Source organism: Macrosteles quadrilineatus, unplaced genomic scaffold (assembly GCF_028750875.1).
Source record: "Macrosteles quadrilineatus isolate MER2022 unplaced genomic scaffold, UCM_ALF_1.0 Scaffold_8__2_contigs__length_117827958, whole genome shotgun sequence".
NCBI lineage: Eukaryota > Metazoa > Arthropoda > Insecta > Hemiptera > Cicadellidae > Macrosteles > Macrosteles quadrilineatus.
The window spans coordinates 62,491,221-62,511,821 of NW_026542601.1; the positions used below are offsets into that span (position 1 = coordinate 62,491,221).

At 34.9% G+C, this 20,601-nt stretch overlaps 1 protein-coding gene across 3 annotated transcripts in view; it reads right to left on the reverse strand.

Moving 5' to 3' along the window:
* Window positions 1-3,748: 3,748 nt before the first annotated feature.
* Window positions 3,749-20,601, reverse strand: part of LOC128999323 (E3 ubiquitin-protein ligase RBBP6-like) — a 67,435-nt gene continuing 50,582 nt past the window's right edge. For all 3 annotated transcript variants that reach the window (XM_054425753.1, XM_054425754.1, XM_054425752.1), the window contains exon 18: window positions 3,749-6,875. In XM_054425753.1, the coding sequence (XP_054281728.1) occupies window positions 4,460-6,875 (2,416 nt within the window). In that variant the 3' untranslated portion in view covers window positions 3,749-4,459. The remainder of the gene's footprint in view (window positions 6,876-20,601) is intronic.

The window sequence follows — 20,601 nt, forward strand, 5'->3', positions numbered from 1 at the left end:
GTGGTAAAAAAGTAAAATAACAAAAATACATTATTTTTTCTATTTTTAAGTTCATATTTCTAGCCAGCTTTAGGCTGCCTTTATTAAGTATTTTCAAGAAATGCATAGTAATTATTGGTAGTAAATTTTATTCTCTTTTAGAGGATAAAATCAAACACTATTAAGTCTGACTAAAGATTTAACATTAATAATTGTCAAGTATACTTTTATAACCATCTGACTAACCAATTTAAGACTAGGCCAGTTTAAAAAAAAAAATAAGAATTTTAAGAAGCATTTCATGTAACAATTGAGGAAACAGCGTTTTTAGGGCATTTCAACCCTGCTGAGTACGAATCTGCCTGTTGCCAAAGCGAAATTTGAGTTGCCATATCTCCCTCGTTAGTTGGCCTAAAATAATGGTTTATAGGGGGTTTTCAGATGACAAAGACACATTACAACACTCAAAATTTACTTAAATTAGGTTTTAATGGCATATCTTCCAAAATTGCCACCAAAAACTCGAATTTCCGCATATCTCACTTTGCTTGTTAGCTTAAAATAATTATTTAAACATCTGCATAGGATTTTTCTCGGATTCCAAACATATCGCATCACCTAAAGTTTACTTACATTAAGTTTTGGGGGCATGAATTCCAAGATGGAACCCAAGATGACGTCGGAACCAGTTGCAGAACGCAAGACGTTGCCCGATATCATTATTGTCTATTTCCCGGACCAAAATCATTTTGTAGGGATGGAACTTATTGTCTTTAAGGATGTTACAGATCGTTGCACGACTAACTCCAGATTCTCGTTCGTGCCGTCTAATGGAATCATGGGGCTGAATAAGCACGGATGCTATAATATCTGCAGACTTCTCATCCCTAACCCGTCGATGAATTTTCTTACCCTTGTTGTGGTGAGGTTGAACAATTCCTTCTGTCTGGATTCGTCTTGAGTCTTGCAAATACATGCCGGGAATGAGGGAACCGATCAGGAAAACGTTGTCGCCAGAGAGTAGCAGCCCAAGCAGCGCCTTTAAATGACCCAGCTTCAAACAGAACTTGCTACATTACAAGAAAATGGCAGCGCAAAATTACTTTAAATAACCATTGTCTCAATCATTTTTAGCTGCCATTTTGTTATTAATGGTCCGATTTCTATTTTCTTTATGTTAATTGTTATGTTTCATCAAGACCTACAAAATGATACCAAACTCGACTATACTTGCTATTTGAACATTTTGAGCTACCCTCTACCCCCGCTACCCCTAAGGGCAAAATTTTCAAAACTGACCGTGATTATTGTAGCCCTTCATTTCCAAACAAGTTGCCGCAAACCGATTTCAAATATCTCAAATAGTTAAAAAGTTAAGGAGGGTGCAAGTTAATTTTTTTACCACCCTTATGGTTATGTGGATTTGAAACGTTTTAGGGCGCCATTTTGTTATTAGTGAGCCGATTTTGGTTTTCTTTATGTCAATGTTTATGTTTCATCAAGACCTGTAAAATGATACCAAACTTGACTATACTTGTCATTTGAACATTTTGAGCAACCCCCTACCCCCCCTACCCCTAACGGCAAAATTTTCAAAATTGACCATGAATATAGTGGCCCCTCATATCTAAGAAGGTTGCCACAAACCGACTTCAAATATCTCAAATGGTTGAAAAGTTAAGGGGGGGTGCCAGTTACTTTTCAGCCACCCTGTATATTTTATTTGAGTTTCTATCAAATACAACTTTAAATATATAAAATATTTATAAAATACATAGGTATTTGTGCTACTAGGGAAAAATAAGTAAATCCATATCAATATCGATCGACCATGATGATATAGAAAACTAAACAGACTAAAAATAAAAACTAAATAGCAAATCAAAACTAAATAAACCACTTGGACACTGCGCTAAAATCAAAAACAACAATCGACCTTGAGGGTTGAACCACGACTGAGGAGTGGGGGCAGTCGCAGTTCCGGCTGTTTCGCCGGTATGTGTGTTTATCTTCATAAGGCACAATGCCCCGCTACCCACAATGCCCGGCAAAACCGCCGATCCGGCGAAGAGCATTTTCCCGCCGGACCGGTGGTTTCGCCGAACCGGAGAAGTGTGGCCTTCCCCATGCCTTCCTGTGTATCTCAACTTGCTCCGTCGGTTTCACCTTCGCCGTAAGTGTGTCCCTGGCCTAGTGAGGTTACTGTAATATTTAACAACTACTTATTGCAGGCACTGCATACATTCATGGTGTCAAAATTGCAGGATTACTCTTGATATTTACAATGCCAGGAAAAACTGACAATGGCATAAAATACGTACTGTACATCATTCTGGAGTTACTGAGTTCATTCCCAATGATTTGGGAAAGCATATTTGTTGCAAATTCCCTGTTCAGAAGGAGTTATATCCACGGTTTTTTATTGGAGTTATTTATTACACCTCTTACCAAAACGTCCCTTGCTTTATAGTAACGTCCCTTTATAGTATTTCATATTAAACATACTTCATAGCTAAAACACCATAATACTCGTTTTCTTTGTGTTAAAAATATGTTTTAAAATGGTCTTATGATCACTGATACATATTCATTACTGTGCTTATCAAGTATCAACTATAATTGACAATTTAACAGATACAATATGGATTACAAAAGATTTGGATAAATTAAATCGACCAAAGACTGCTCTCAGATATACTAATAATTTTACCCGAGCGAAAGTCGGTCCCCCTGGTACTATTATATTAAGAGGGGAACTCATTAACCTCTCTTAATCGATTTCATTGTAACTCTAAAAATTATGACAAGAATAGGTTACTAAAAGAAATTCATTAATTATTCCAAGCTCGTAATTGAAATCGGTAAAACATTACTGTGAATTTAATAAACATTAACTTTCTCCAAGGTATTTTATTGCTTACCCAATAAAGCAAAAATATGAAAAACTAGTAGAGAACCAAGCAATTAATAGACAAATGCCTGAAGAGTTTCTAAATTCATTTTGCTCATAGCTCTTTGTGAGGTGATGATAGAGATTGAAAGTGTGAGTTCATTTATTTATTTTCTTTTCCCCTAAAAGCCGCGTTTACTCGGGCCAGTAGAGCAGGCAGGTCCCACCAGCTGGCCTCATGTAAACACGGCTTATAGACTCAGTTGAAAGAAATAAGAATTTTTTTGTTGTTTCAATATTTTAGACAGTGAATTTTAAAGCAGAAAGCTGTTTATTTAACATCGCTTTCTTTGAAACTTACTATCCTTTGTCGTTATTATTAAGTTTACATGTATTTTTATAATTAGTTTATTTTATGCATTAGCAAGTAAGTTGTCTGTTTCACTGGAAGTGTATGTTTATATTTTATACTGCTCAATTTTTTGGAAATAAAGTAGATTTTGATTTTTATTTTTTCTCTCACTACATCTTTATACCTTTGTTTGAAACATCAAAGTATTTCTAATGATGTCCTATTTCCTATCATAGTCAAATAATGGCAAGTAATTTAGCAGAATATTGTCTTTAAAAACAATTACACACAGTTATTAGGGAATAAATCAAAATATATATTGATTGATATTTACAACTTTGAACGCTTGAATGTTTGATATTATTCATCCACTATAGTCTAATAGGCTATAGGTCATTTAGGCTAAATCCAATGAACAAAGCAGTGTAGTGTATGTAAACAGTTTAAATATAATAATGATACCTTTATACATCTAGTTTAATCCTACTGTATTGTAAAATATTGGCAGGGACTGGAAAGTAGATAGACATTTTTTAAAGTATTTATTTTCATTGTTCAACACAAGCATTATAGGATAGAATTTCATGTTATTTAACTATTCAAATATACACATCATAAATTAGAAAACTCAGAAATTAAAGAATTTCCTTACACTATAAATGGTTTGCCATGAGCTGAAATGAAAAATATGGTATGATTTGGAAAATAACAATTTTAAAAAGATAATTTTTAAACATTAAAAAAATTGCAGTTTTATAGGAGACAAATAATTTGTTTTCATAAGGTAAAACAGCTTATCACACTAGATATATAGGCAATATAAAAACATGCATGTCATTTTTTTGTAAATTTTTAAGGCTTTAACAAATAAGAATGATTTATTTAAAAAGTTTTAAAATCCAAACTATACAATCTGCTTATTAAACAAAACCACCCCCTCCATTGTAGACCTTTTACAATTTTGTTACATTGATATAACGTCAAAATATTTTTCCCCAAAAATTCATATTTACAAAAATGAAATATACTAAGAACACGGGAAACCTACATGTTGTGTTTCTACATGAAAAGAATAGTAAGAATGGAATAACCAATTGATCACTTTATACTCACACTTTATTAGTATATACCATTTTAATACTAAAATTTACACCTCTTTAGAAAAGGTCCCTCCTTTTCAAAGACGTATAATAGTATGTCTTTACTCAAAACTGTTAACTTTTAAGGATTTTGATGGTTTACTTATGTTTTGACTTCTTCCTTTTCTTCGACTTGCTGCTCTTTTTCTTATGCTTATGTTTCTTCTTCTTCTTCCCTGAATCACTGTCACTGGAGCTAGATTCGCTGCTCTCTGATTCACTGCTTGATTCTTTCCTCTTCCTTGATTTCTTTTTCTTTCTTTTCTTACTCTTCTTTTTCTTTCTCTTTTTCCTCTCAATTGATGAATCAGAACTAGAGTCAGAACTGGAGTTTGAATCCGAACTTTCATCAGTCTCTGGTTCTATCTTCTTGACTTTTTCAAGGTCTTTAACTTTGGACATTAAATCAGTAGTTCGCTCGATCTCACTCTCTGATTTCAATTTTTTCTTCTCTTTTTCATTACTTGGAGATCTTGATCGTTTCTTTGGAGGTGACGAATGAGAGAGTGTCACTAACAGGCTTTTCTCTTCGCCGGGAACTTCTGGTTCTGATTCAGGTTCAGATGCATCATAATCCGGTTCAAAATTTGCCTCATCCAAAGCTGACTTTCTCCTATCGCTGGACAATCTGGGATTCTTCCTCCCTTTCTTTTCTGAGAGATCTTTTGTCTGGTCCACCTTTACGGTAACTAGCCTTTCAACAGGCTTCTCTTCTCGCTTTCTAATAATAATTTTTTCAGTCTTCATTTCTTTTTTAAGCTTTTTTTCACGACTGGAACTTCTTGAACGTTTTTCTCTTCTCCTCTCTTTATCTTTATCAGAAATTTTTTCTACTTTTCTTTCTACGCTTTTGTTAATTTCAATTGCTTTCCTTCGGGTTTCATCTCTTTCTCTTTCTCTTGACCAACTGGTGTTCACAACAACTCTTCTAGCACCAGGACTTATTTCTCTAAGCTTTTCTCTATCGCTAAATTTTCTGTCTAAATATCTCTTAGGTGTTCTAGATCTGGACTTCCGTTCTACAGTGCTGCGAACCCTACGGATCTCCTCCCTGTCATTTTCTATTTTGGCTCCAAGCCTTTCTTTGGCAGATTTTCTAACAGGAGAGTTTGGTATAACTGGAACAGATGCTACCTTTGGTTTCTCTGAGTGTGACCTAGACTTTAAGGGGTCTGATGAATCAATTGAAATAGCAGTAGAAGCTATTTCAACTGATCTCTCTGGAGCTTTAGACTGATGACTCGGAATTGTGATTTGAATTGAATTCGCCACTTTTCTCGCTTCCCTTGAGTCATTTGTAGTAGTTTCAGGGGAAACATTCACTATTTCCTGAGCAGGCTGGTCTTTTGGTGGCGCATCTTTGCTGTCTTTTCTTTCCTTTACCTTTTCAGGGATTTTTTCAGATGATGTCCCTTTTTTGATGTCAATTGGCCTAATGGCATTAATTGCTTTTTGAAAGATTGCATTTTCAGCCCTTTTCAAAACCTCTGATGTAACAACCTTCTTTTCTGTGGAATTGTAACCATCTTCTCTACTCATCTTATCATCCTGACTCAGAAGGTCTTCATCAAGTTCCCATTTAGACAACTCTGGAACGGGAGCTAAAACAACATTTTCTTTAACTTCAGAAGCTTGTTTTGTACTCTCAACATTACCATCACCTTCATTACCTTTCTGCTCAACTTTACCATAGTTTTGCACAACCTCTTTATCAACAGATGTCCCTTCTATATCACCATACAAGGGATCTATCGGGTTTGTATCTACTTTCGCTGCAACGACTATAGGTTTTCCTTCAATGGTTTTTACTGGCTCTAACTTAGTCTTTTCAACAATATCTTTCTTTTCCTTGCGTTTCTTTTTCTTCTCCTTTTTCTCTCCTTCTTTTTTCTTCTTTTTGTCTTTTTCCTTTTTCTTTTCTTTGTCCTTCTCTTTTATTGGAGTTGCAAACTCTTCTTTCTCTTTTTCCTTTCGTTTCTCCCGCTCATCACTCGGTTCTTTCTTTAGATCTACCAGTACTGGAACTCTAGTGCTGAGTGTTGTGGCATGCGGTGGCTCGGAGTTCTTAAACTGCTCCATGTTTTGATCTCTGAGATTAATCGCTTCTATAGCTTCACCTTCACCTCTCTTATTTTCTTTGCCACGTTCATGGGATCTTCTCTTCCTGGGGCTAGATGATTTAGTGTTACGATATCCACGATGATATTCTTCATACTCTCTCATCCTCTCTTTTTCTCTAGTCTCCAGCTCTCTATCCCTCGTCCGTTCCCAATCCCTGGCAGCTGCTTCCCTTTCTCTCTCCCTGTCACGATCTCGCTTGTCTGAGACGACAGTGACACGCCGTTCTGAGTACTCAGCTGGGTATTGATCGTAGTTGCCACTCGTCTCTGTGCCAGGCGGCACTGTTTCATTGTAGTTATCATATCGACTAGACCTACTGCTATACCGACTTGTTTCTGGTCTGGAAGATCCTTGCTGATAGCCGCGACCTCGATCATCATATCTAGTTTCATACCTGAAAAAATATAAATATAGTTCAAATGTTTTGGCAAAAATATGATACACCTTCATAGACATGGAAGAAACACAACAATTACAATTGAATACAGAGATTATTTGTTATAATTATTTGTTTTGAACTTGATTTACAATAATTCATTCCTGATGACTTATCATCAGAAGTCACTGAGTTTCCATTATAAAATAAAAGTTATGAAGTTATTAGAAAATAAGTTTTAAAAAAATTTAACCATTGTGACTTAATTCATCATGAGTTGAAGAGTCTGGTTTTAGATTCCTCAACTTATTTGGCTGCAAAAATTACTGAATCTTTTCATATCAGTAATGTTATAAAATAGTAGGCCCTACTGTATTCAGTACTCAAACAAGTAGGTGAGTGATATGCTGTATGCACTTGAGAGAAATGTTTACGCACAAGCCCTGCAAACTGTGGGCGACTGTGGAAAGTTTCTCGAGTGCAGCAAAGGCAGTTTGTACTCTTGTTACACATTATATTTTTCCTACAGTTACTATAAATCATATAAATAATTCATTTTTCAAACACTGTACAACACGTTTTCAGGTTAGGCTAATTCTTAACATTGAACAAAATTGGAAAAGCTGCACCAGCTGATCATAGTCGTAACATCTTTTAGAGTTTCCAACTTATTTTCAAGCGTACACGGATTACGTGCATAATAAAAGCATGCTGTTTTGTGTTGTTTGGTTGGATTACTATTTTTGGTCCTAGGACGCTAGGCACGAGCCCATTACATTACTTCAGGCTAGACGTAGGGGTTCCGGCATTATCACTTAGATAAAATCCATTGGTAAATTGTAAGAATTTTGAACCCGGGACCTTTGGCACCGAAGTCCTGCGCTCTCTACACTAGACCAGTTTGCTATTGGTTGGAATACTGGTGTGCACCAAAGTAAAAAAAGTGCGCCAAAGTAAGTCTTTCTGTACTATAATCTGTGCAAAGAAGCCCACTTTGTCGGGTGACTGTAGAAAAAAATATTTTTAAACCTAGTATCATACCTATATTTAAAGTTTTCATTACATCATTTTTTTAAATTTCCCTCTACTATCAAGTGTATTAAAATTATTAAGCTCAAAACAGTCATTATTTCTGATTCATTAAAAAATTGGCTTACATAATGTTGTCTATGGCACAAATGTCATCATTCTTTTTTTCTGAATCATAAAAATCTAATCAATGTTTGTTGCAAAGCCCCAGAACAGAATTTCATATTAAGAATTGAATAGAAATATGCATAATATAACATTAAACAAGTTTTTAAGTCAATTGTGTTTCTTAAACATATCATTTAATAACATGTCAAATTCAGTCTACTAATTACTTTCAATGCTGTTGTTTCAAATGAAATTTGATTCTACGTACACACCGAGAAATTCTGCATCATCGTGAACAGCTAAATTTTGGTCTCAACACTCTCTTGCCAATTGGGTTTTATCGTGATTCATTTTCAGACCGTTAATGTTGAACCACCGTTCCAGTTCCAATGGGGCTTGATAAACTTAGATCAATAATTCTGAATAGTTTTTAGATTTGACAAATGCAGTTGTATCACCGGCATATAAAATAAGGCTGTTGCGGACGATATTAGGCAAATCATTTATATACAAAATAAAGAGTACAGGTCAATGAGTCAAGCTACTGTACTAGTGTTGGCTGCTGACTTGTAGAAGAACCATTAGACGACGACTGCTCGGTTTGAAGAGTAGTAGTCCACTTCTTAATTGATTGTTCCAGGGCTCTCAGAAAGCCTCAATGTTAGAGTCCTTTTTTTCAGGGTTCTGGTAGAATTTTGAAAATATGAGATAACGATGATGGTGGCCTCAGTTGCAGGCTGAAATTTAATCAGGATTTTTTATGAAATGGTCTGGTTGTATTAGGACACAACCCATCGGTGCACGTACTAGAGTCTTAAGCCCACTCAATTTTAAATCTTCTGTCAGCTGTATAAATGCATTGTCATACTCCAGCTTTGATGGTTTCCCCCAACATACTGCCTTTGTCACCAGACTGAAGACTGTTGCTCCATTATCACATTGATGTCAGAAATATAGTGATTTAACTGAGGTCTTCATGGTTTATTTCTGAAGGTAACGGCAACACCAGCAGACATATGTTTAGGATCTGCAAAATCCGTGGAAATGGTGTGGGCAAAACCCACTGAACGGTTATCTCTCATCTTGTCGATGATGATTTTCATGTTTGTTTTAACAATATAAATTTTCTTGTTGTCAAAATTAAGGGTAGACTTCTCTTCTGCTGCTCTAACTATTTCTTTAAACTTTTTGGCCAGCTTGATATGCCCCTGTTGCTAAAGTGCAATTCGTGAGATGTAAATACGTGCCGGGGTAAAAAAATGAAGGGTCAGTGGGGAATCATTAATGTGCAAAGCCACAATGTCTTCCAAATCTTTATTAATTTTCCCAATTGCAAAGTTTAGTCCTAGTCTGTCATGTCTCCACGGTAAGGAAGCAATCATTAAATTGGTATGATTAGATATCATACGTTTTACTTTAATTGGAATTCCATGCCATTAGTGCCTCCGATGACCAAAAGATAGTCCCCCTTTCTTTTCTTTTCTTCAAAGCCACTGATCTGCATTCTCACACATTCAACCACATTACTGAACTAAATGTTTGGTTTAACAAAAGAGAAAACATTGAAATTAGTACATTGTTTAAGACTCTTCTTTACCCCTGCAAAAACAATAAAAACATGCCTTGGACGTCCCTCACTCAGGATGGAATGCGTAAAGATATAATGTTAAAACTTTCTTTCCCTTACAGATTAATGTTGGTTCTAAGGCCCTCATTCATGATATAACCCAGAAAATCAAAAGTATAAGTAAAAAAAATCCTTAAGTAACGCAAATTAAGTCACTTTTAATCACTGATAAAACTAATTATTTTTATCATTTTCAATTTTTTGAGATATAAGAGCTCTGATATAACTATTCAACTACATTGATACCAAATTCCAAGAAAATCTGTTGAAAACGGCGTCTGAAACGGGGGACAAAATTAACATGTTTTGTCGGATGCTACTGCGCTACTAGCCTTTTACAAAACTTGGCTCAGGCGGCAGATGAATCACCGACGTGTCGATTTAGTAGTCGTGTATTTGCGATGTTTTCAGAATGGCGCGCATAATGATCCCGCATTACCCTCCCGTCCTTAACACCTCCCCCCCAAAGCCATATCCCCAAAACGCAACTACACCGGGGGGGTGAAGACTCTTAATGAGGTGGCCTAAATTTTTCATACATGGCTGTCTACCAAAATAATGAGTTTTGACTTTATTCATTTTTGCTTTATTATCATTTTGACTGTTGTTTTGTAGTTGACAATTTCATTTATCTTCTGGCCTATAAAAATAACTTATTTGATTGGTGGCATTATTTTCTTCATTACTTCACTACAGGAGTTTTTACATTCAAAACTAATCTTACAAAATTATAGTTATGAACCACAATAAGAGATCCACCAACAGTTTTTTAACGTCTAGCTGCACAAGGCTGTAGAGCAGGAAAACAGTCAACACAATCAGATTTTGTATTCTTTAACTGTTCATACTCATTATTTTCCAACGTGCTATTATCAGACTGCAATATCTCCATTGCTTTAAGTAGGTTTAGGTTTTCAGTTTTTACTATAGCCAACTCTTCAAATAAAATTTCATAAAAAATGTGTGGTAACAGAGGGGTATAGTGTTCGCCTTCAGATATGAAGGATGTTGATTCATTCCCAGCCAGATTGATTCTGGATCTAGATGACATTTGACATTGGGCTACTAATTAATTATGTTAATTAACAAAAGGTAAATTATGTACAAGATTGTTGGACTGTTCCCTTACAAAAACCTGAAAAGTTCCACTGGCATGGATAAACACAATAACAAAATAAAAGGTTTACTGGGACGGTTTGCATGTTGGTTAGAAGAAAATACACTCCAGCCGGTGTAATCACAGAGTGGGATATAATCTAGAGGTCGCAAGATTACAATTTCTGTTTGGCAAGTACCTGTTTGAAATTATCAATAGTTACTGCAGAGGAGCTAATTGTTATTGAGGCTAATTGTAAGAAACAACCATGTTTTCCAAAATTCACCTCAAATAAACAAGTATCCTCATTCTTGCCAAAATTATGCAAGTCTTTTTACTTAATTTACATAAGTAATTTAATTCATTGGGTTTGATTTACATTTTAGCATTGATCAAACCTTAGTTAAACATAATGCTTCTGTGACAACATGAAAAAGTCAAACACTGATCGATAAACAAGGGATGGTAGACATTTAGCTTTGATTTATTTAAAGCTCAGAGACCAAATCGTAGTTGGTTATAATTATTTAAATTGCTTTGTGAAAACCATGAAGCACCAATTGTAAGGAAGAACTTATGTGGTCTAATTATAATACTTCCAAAATCGGCATTAAAATATTTGATCTGTTTCACACAAAATCAGTTATTTGTTTTAGTATCCCAAGTACCTACCCAAAAGTATGGTGATTGATACAGCGATTGATATGAATGAAAACTGTACTGTGAGATAGGCAAGATATAATCTGAAAAATGGTGGATTTCAACCCCTGGAATTCAAAACATGAAAAAGATCTTTCAAAATCAGAGCAATGTACAGATAAAATGTCTAATCCTATATATTGTGTGTGGATTTAAAAATCCCCTTTTTAGCGAATTTTCCTAAAGGGAAGTAGCTATTACCGTAGGTCTCATGGTAAGACCTTGGCCCGGGACCGATTTACTTTTTCATTTTGATGTCCCCAGAGGCCAAAAACACCATTCGTTAAAATTTTTATATATGTATATATATATATATATATATATATGTCCGTCTGGACGATAAATTGGGTAATTTTTTGAAGTTTTGCAAAATATCAAAGAATTGATTTTATACACATTTAGCCAATTTTGGACTTTGATGGAACACTATTGACTTAATAACATGTATAGAACACTTGTACTATGAGCATTGTAAACTGTAAAAATGTTCTGATTTAAATTATTAATTAAAAGTTCACTTAGTACCGAAAATGAGGATTTTTCTTTAAAATTCCCGGAATTCCGGTAAAACTCCGACTATCCGAATTTTTGATTATCCGAATGGGGTCTGGTCCCTATTGATTCGGATAATCGGAGTTCTACTGTACTGGTTTACTTTTAATCTCAAAACAATTTGACTTCCTCATATAAAAACCTATGAAAATTTTTAATTTAGCGGTAGAAGTAAGACATGAAGTAAACCCATGACAAAGCGGTTTATGCTTAATATTCCTCCAATTTAATGCCAAAAATGTCTCCAGCCCTTACATGGAATTTTGACTTAAGATGGTAGAGGATTTTTTACCCTCAAACTGGTGGTATGACTAAAATATTCGTAGTAGTTGGTGCCTGTAGTGGCAGAGACTATAGGAGTAGAGTTTTCTAAGGTTTCTTTAACCCTAAATAAATGGTCAATAAATATTGTAAAATTTATAGCTTGTATAGCAATTGAAATACAAGATTCCACACTTCCATTTATTACATAAATGAGCTTTATGGTGAGACATAAGGACTAAATTTGACTTGGTCAGGCCTCGGTCCGCAGGGGCAGCCATGCGACAATAGGACTGAGGGAAATCTCCCTCTACACGTCGGTTTCTCAATGTTCTCCCGCAGCCAGCTCCCATCTGATTAACTACATACACACAGTCAAAAGAACTGATCACCTAATGATCGCTGGGAACAGATCACCTGATGGTATCGTTTACCGAATTGCTGTGTCGTGTTTTCAAAGAGATCAAAGTTTACTGTGCGCCATAATTTTTCAGATCAAGACAGAAATGTCCTAACCTAACCTAACCTAACCTTACCTTACGTTACCTAACCTAACACCATAAAAATATTTACTACAATATAAGACAAATGTGTAATAAAGACAAGTGCCAACAAATTTACACGGAGTAAATATTTCTGTGAATTATTCCATTAGCCCACACTATGTTCACTAGCCCCCAGTGCGTTTGGTGGTAGGGTGATGGGTATGGTGATGGTCAGGCAGGGAGAACGGCCTCCACTCAGTCCAACTGTTGCACCCTCGGAAAATGCCGCATGACTACGCCAGGGGGGCCAGGCTGGCCCAGGTCAGATTCAGTCCTGTTGTCGCTTTACCGAGCTTTATATAACAAATGGACCAAGGTAGAAAAATAAAATCAATCTGTCAGTTGCAACCATCGTAGTATATTAACACAACTGGAACGCTAAGTACGAGTTCACAAAAGCGCGCCATTGTGGCAGCCTTCCCCCACCACCATGTGGGACCCAGCGGATTTTAGCCAATTCATCGCATAGTACGCGAAGCTGTTAACTCGCTCATAGCCTTCAATAACGCTCATTAAGTACAATAATGTTTATATATTTGTAATCTGCATTAAATACAGAATGTAATGGTATAAATAAATTTTACTTTTGATTTGAAATATAATTTACATAGTTTAAAAAAGTCTACAATTACTACATCAAGACATGAAAAAGTTAGTATGCGAGGAAGTATTTTATTTTTGGGCCAGAAGAAAACTTCAAGTGACAAAGTTGTAGTTGAAGAGATGATTTTTAACATTTGATTGAGCAATTTACAATTAAGTGTGTAGTTTGTTTGTAGTAGAGTGATTAATAGCGCTACAAGGTTGATTTTATCTCGCACCAACCTCCTCAGTCCAGCAACTCTTTATGTTTTTGCTACTCAATCATTGTAAAGCTAAATAAATTTTAACTTTTTTTTAATAGTTGATGTAAGTTAAAGAATACAACTATTCTATGAATGTGATCATATATTTTATTTATTTGCTGAAGATAAATATCAATATCGGTACCAGTACCGGGCTGCCGCCCATGAATGAAACTTATAGGGACACTGTTTTACAAAACCGTTTGTTTCTCCAATGCTAGGAACTTTATGAATGAATGTAACAAAAAAAAAAGTTAGGTTTAGGTGTAAGGCAGAGATTCAAGAAATAGATTTTGTTTCAAAACACGTAATGCAACTTTTGTACTATATTTAAGCCCGATCTGTTTACGTTTATATTTAAGCATTAATCTGTGCGGCGTTAAGGGCCAGCAGCATGTGTCTAAGGAGGACAAGGAAGAAGCGGAGGACCCTTAGAGAGTTTGAAGATGGGGCTGGAGTACCAGCTTTTTATTAATTTAAATAGCAAATGTTTTATTATTTTTCCATGTCAAAATTGTACTATAACTTATTATATTTAAGTGTTTTGGTTCTTTTTAGCGAATTTCCCTATAGGGAAGTAGCTATTACCGTAGGTGGCACGATAAGACCTAGACCCGGGACCGATTTACTTTTTCATTTTGATGTCCCCAGAGGCCAAAAACACTATTCGTTCAAATTTTTATATATGTATATATATATATATATATATATAGACTTATATATATATATATATATATATACGTGCGTGAACGCGATAACTTGAGTAATTTTTGTCCGATTTTGATGAAATTTGGTTTAAATGTGTAAAGCGGGATAAACTTGAATGAGTTCGCGAACCAGCACTATCGGACCATGGGAACGGGGCTTTACGGGGGGTTTTATGGGGTAAAAATTGGTTTTTCTCACTTTTGACCCTCAAAACACAAAATTTCCAAATTTCTCTTTAGACCTTTTTAAAGAGCTTAAAAAAACAAATAATTTAGTAATTTGTTCAATTATTAGTAACGGAGAAAATTAAAAAAATTTTAAATATAAAATTCCCAAGTTATTCTTATGGAGAATATTGTCAAATGTTGTAGTTTGCTTGTTTATGAATATATTTTGATCAAACTTTGCAAATTTATTTATTTTGTACTAAGCTATCAATATTTTACTCAAAAACACACTTTATTAGTTTCCTTGTAGCAGCAAACCTAGGTACTCGTTAAACCTAATGTTATTAAAATATATTTACAGTAGACTCTCTCTTATCCGGACTCCTCGGGACCGAGGCCAGTCCGGATAACGGGTTTTCCGGTTAAACCGACGTCCCCAATAACTCTTTAAAACGGACTGTTTACTGTGATATTCGACTTAAATTTAGGAGAGCATTGTATTTAGACACGTGATCACTGGTCTCAAATCTTTCCCATGAGAACAGTCGTTTCAGTACTGCCCACTTCCTGCTGATCTAGTCCGGTTAAACCAATGTGTTGATAAAAATTGTCCGGTTAAAGAGATGTCATTTCCACCGAGTGTAGTCCGGTTAAACCGATGTCCGGTTAAAAGGTGTCCGAATAAGAGGGAGTCTACTGTAACTGAAAATCAATTCATACAAATGGAAATTCGCTTAGTCGGCAGGTTTGCTGCGGCGGGGGTATTATTTAAGCACGATTGTGGACCGTAAAACATATTCTTAGAAGTACTGTATAGTATTATTAACCAAACCCTTTTCTCTTATGTGTGATGATACGAATTCTAAAACATATACAGAATAACAATGGCACTCAAAACACTTTTTTAACTAATCGTGTCTTTGCAACATTATACAGGGTGGGGCAGGGAAGTGTCCCTAATTTTGAAGGCACATTAAAAGACAACCAAAAATGTTTGAGCCAAACTTTATATTGGGATTAAATGGTTACATCTAGGAGTTTATTTTAATATAACTTTACTTGGTTTTAAACAACATATCCTGCAAATGGTGTCCCCAATCGTAAATACACTGCTGTATTCTGGTTCTGGAGTTCATCATAACTCTGTGAAGCATTTGCTGTGGAATGCGGCAAAATTCAAGGTGAATTGCATCCTTCAAGGCATCTAGGGTCTTCCCTTGAACTACCCTAGACTTAGCATTACTCCAATAGAGCATGTTCTACTTATTTACCGCTTTGGAAATAAAATTTGGAAGTGTGCCTCGTCACTAAACAAAACCCGAGCAGCATGAGGTAGTCCCGCAATTAAGATTTCACATGCCTGCATTCGTTTGTTGCCAGTCCCGTTGTGTGAGTTCATGAGCAACTATCCTCTTGTATAGATGGAGGTGTAGGTCCCCATGGAGAATACGAGGCACATTATGACTAGAAAACGCCAGCACGGATGCATGCTCACAAGCAGAACGTTAAGGATCTTCAGGATGTTTTCAGGAGTCCGTATGGTTCTTTGAGCTCCAAATATCCTTCGCAATACATCACCACATACATGGATGTCCTTCACACACACCAAAGTGTAACAGCTTTGTGGCAGGCTATCTGATAACAAGTTTGCAGCGCACACTAGCTGCACAGAAAAAATAAATATATTTGGATTTTTGAAAAAAATACAATTTGAGTGCAAAAGCACATTGCTTACTCGAACAAGCCATGTCTTCTACTGACAGTGATATTCTTAGAAATTCCCAAAACAGTTATGTGGTACCTGTAATAGAAATGTATTTAATATAACTATTGATTGTACTCAAAACGTTTCTGGGAGAACCGTAAACGAAAAGATCAGCGGAACCAGAAAGGACGGCCAGCGGCACGATTTTTAAAGAACCTCCTTGCGCTACTTATTACTCAATTACACACAACTAACAAATGTTATTTGAAATTGCTTGGTTATATGCTGAAGATCTCATTAGCTACAATTTTTTCGCTTGAAGTTTGCTTCTGACCAAAAAATAATAAAATCCTCGCTAAGTAACTTTTTCATGTAAAGGTGTGATATTTTTTTTAATATTTTCAGTTGTTAAAATTCAAATTACGATTTAAATAAGATTATATTTATACTGTAAGATTCTACATTTAATGCAGATTCCGAATATATAACTTTAATTGCAGTCAACCTATTGCATGGACGGCCAGGAGCACATTAACAACCGCGTGTACGGCTTTAGGAACTGACATATCTGCGTTGGGTCCTACATAGTGGTGGGGGAAGGTTGCCGAAATGGTGCGCTTTTCATCCCACATCTCCTATCTACCCGGTGTTCCAGTTGTGTTATATACTTTGATGGTTGCAACACGTAAGCATTACCAAACTGTCAAACATTATTTGAAAAAAATCATATCAAAGAATATTTTCTTTCTACAAAGAAACGAGAGTGGTAATAATGGGTAAGAAATTTACTTTTTCCCAATGTAAACATTATTTCAATAATATTACATATGCATATGATAATCTCAACACAACAATTCAGACAGTTTTGTGAGTTTTGTCAGTTTGTGAAGTTATAGTCACAGTAGTAAAACATAATGTTATTACCAATAACATAACTTTTCTTTATTTAGTCTCAAATTGCATAACCTTCGATAAAATGTGTGGTTTATGTAGATTTCTTTATAACATTTTTTACTTTCATTAATGCAAAATCCTATTACAGTAAAAAGTACTGCTAATCTTTTGTATTTTTATCATAACTACTTGAAAAATAATTTTATTTTGGGTGTTTTTACATTTCTATAGAGGAATAAATAAGAAATATTTTTTCCTATCAGTGATTTGACATAAAAATTATCTGTTCATGAAACAGAGTTTAAACTTACAACCTTTCAAAACTAATTATACTTTTTTCTTTTTATACTACCGGTACTTTATTATAAAATTGCTATCTTAATATTTATAATAAAGTGTTATAATTTTCAATTTTTTTTATTAGATTACACACATAAACAAGTATGTGGTTTAATAGGTTTGCTATATTTGTTGAATTTATACATACTATACATTTTCAAAAACTTGTCTGCAAAATCACAAAAATTTTCTTGCTACTATACAGTTTACTATGAGCCATTTGGAGGGTTAAGAAAGTCCTTGAGAGAAGTTAAACATTTGTACCCTACCTGCCATGTTAAACCTCCCTATCCCAAGTGTGATGTAAACAAATTCTTTACTTCACTCGGTGAAGTAATGGAACCCATTCAAATAACATTGAGTGCTCAACTTAATAAAATATACCTCTATGAAGCCGACGTTCAACGCTAGAAATCAGCTGTGAGCTTGAATGTTATTGTTATGCTTTTAAGTATTTTCCTAACCTAGCTTTTGTTTGTATAAGAACGTACGTTGTACTGTTAGAAGATGAGTTAAATGGATAATGAAAAATATTGTATGTAACCCACTGTATATTGTCGGGTCAGGTAAAATCTTGTACGTTACACGTTACGCAAGAGCGTGTTTACATCACTAAGGTGACAATGTTCAACTGTGTGATGTAAAAACGCTCTTACTACACTTGTAACGTAAATAGCCATTGTTTTCTTGTCTATAGTGATACTATGAATTACCTATTTATTTACATGCACTAACTAAATATACTGTTTAATTATTGTTATTTCTCAATATATCATAGCCTATATGAGAATTTTTTTTTATCTCGCCATTTTAATTTTTTTCTGGAGATACACGTTGCAGGATTTGATCATCCAGGAGTTGTTAGGTTTCTGATCTATTCGACCAAAATGTTTGGTTAAAGGCTCGTGCAAACCGGAGCGGGAAGGGGTGAGTGACCAGCGGTAATCATCGGCAGCGGTACGTGGCAGGAATGGGGTAGCCCACACCGAAGCAGCAGGCAACGGAAAGCAGGACATCTCCTCAGTTAATTTTCAGCTTAAGATTAGTGAATGTTTATATTATTGTGTTTTATGAGTTCAAGTTATGAGTCTGAGGCCACAAGAAAAAGAAGCTTTAGGAAAATGCTAGCAACAGCTGAGGATGAAGATGAAGGTGGAAGAGATTGGTCCATTTGGGTTCATGAAATCTATTAAACTAGTAATTTATTTCGTGAGTACCGTACCCTTATGCTGGATCTAAGAAAAGACGAAAGATGGCGCTTGTGTGGATGGTCACGTAATTTTTCACCAAGTGCTTTAAAATCCCGCACGGGAATTCTTCCTTCTCCTACCATTGTCCCGCTTCGGTTTGGTTGAGCCTTTAACTCTTGCAAGTCTCAACCTACTGTATGGTACTGTGCCTCTTTAAAGTTGACAAAACTTAAAATTTAAGAATAAATTTTGAAATAAAAAGTTTTTTTTAAGGCTTTCTTATTTATACCACTAAATGAAACCTGTTCTTAATCTAAATGATATTTCTTCATACTGGACTGCTATACCGGTGTATAGCTTCGGTACTAAAGAGACAATACACATTTGTTTGGGTAAAACAAGCCTTGTTATGATAGGATTGCTTAAAATTAACATTTAATATTAATCCATTTAGTTTTAATCCAGAGTACTGACCAATGGTAACCAATAAACCGAATCATGAAACAAAATAATAAATGATTTTTTCCCACTACTCATTGAAAAAGTATCAAAAATGCAAAGTAAAAAAAAGGTTGCCTTTGCTTTTATAACAGGGTTTTAATGATAGGCTACTTAGTTTTTTATCAACCTGTATTTATACATTATTAATGACAATAACTTTTACTGATTAAGGTTGAACACGGTGTTTAGGCCTACAACCTTATTAGAAACAGAAAATAAATTTTGGCAAAAACTATTGTACAAATGAAAAAGAAAACACAGTCATGAAAAAAAATTTAATAAGGTGTACAAAGAACAGGATATTGAATACCTTTATAAAAATCAATAGCACAGTCATTTTTGATTAATTAAATTATTGACAAATCATACAATATTTATTCTAAACTAGCCAATACAATAAACAATTATAATATTATATAATGTATGAAATGATCCCATCTCAACAAAAATTTAAAACTTGGAATCAGGTACAAGCTATTGCCCATAAACTTCTAATATATTATGTTATGCTTAAAAACTCAATAGAAGTATGGTATTTTGAAAGATTATAGAATTACTTTATAAGTAGTATTTTAAATGGCCAAAAGAACAAGATAGAGCTAATCACAATACTGAGTAGAACCTCTGTAATCCGAACGCCCCATTGCTGTACTCTTTACACAGTATGGTAGTTCTTTTTTGTATACAGTAGACTCCCTCTTATAAGGACACCTTTTAACCGGACATCGGTTTAGCCGGACTATACTTGGCGGAAATGACATCTCTTTAACCGGACAATTTTTATCATCACATTGGTTAACCGGACTAGATCGGCAGGAAGCGGACAGTACTGAAACGAATGTTCTCGTGGGAAAGATTTGAGACCAGTGATCACATGTCTTAATACAATGCTCTTCTAAATTTAAGTTGAATATCACAGTAAACAGTCCGTTTTAACAAGTTTTTGGGGACGTCGGTTTAACCGGAAAACCCATTATCCGGACTGGCCTCGGTCCCGAGGAGTCCGGATAATAGGGAGTCTACTGTACTGTATTTATTGGTATATGCACCGTAATTTTTATACTGTAGTGTACAGTACCGTTTATTCACTATGTTTACTACTGTATTAAATTAACACTGTATTTGACTTTATTAAGCATTTTTCACTTTTTCCGTAACTATTACAATTCATGTTAGCTACTGTTATGTAAAAACAACAATATGTTCTGTAATCCGAACTATTCAATAGTCCGAACCACCCTCTGTCCCAATTAGTTTGGATTAAAGAGGTTCTACTGTAGCAATAAAAATATATAAAATTGTGTTTTTGAAATTTTCAGAGAAATCAAACTATTCAATTTTGTATATAGTTAATTTAAAATTAGTTGTATGCATACAGTATAGTACTATTTATAATATGAATATACAATTTATAGATAGTTACAGTTCAACAACACCACTGTTATTTCAAACAATTTAGTCCGTTCATCAGTTAAGAG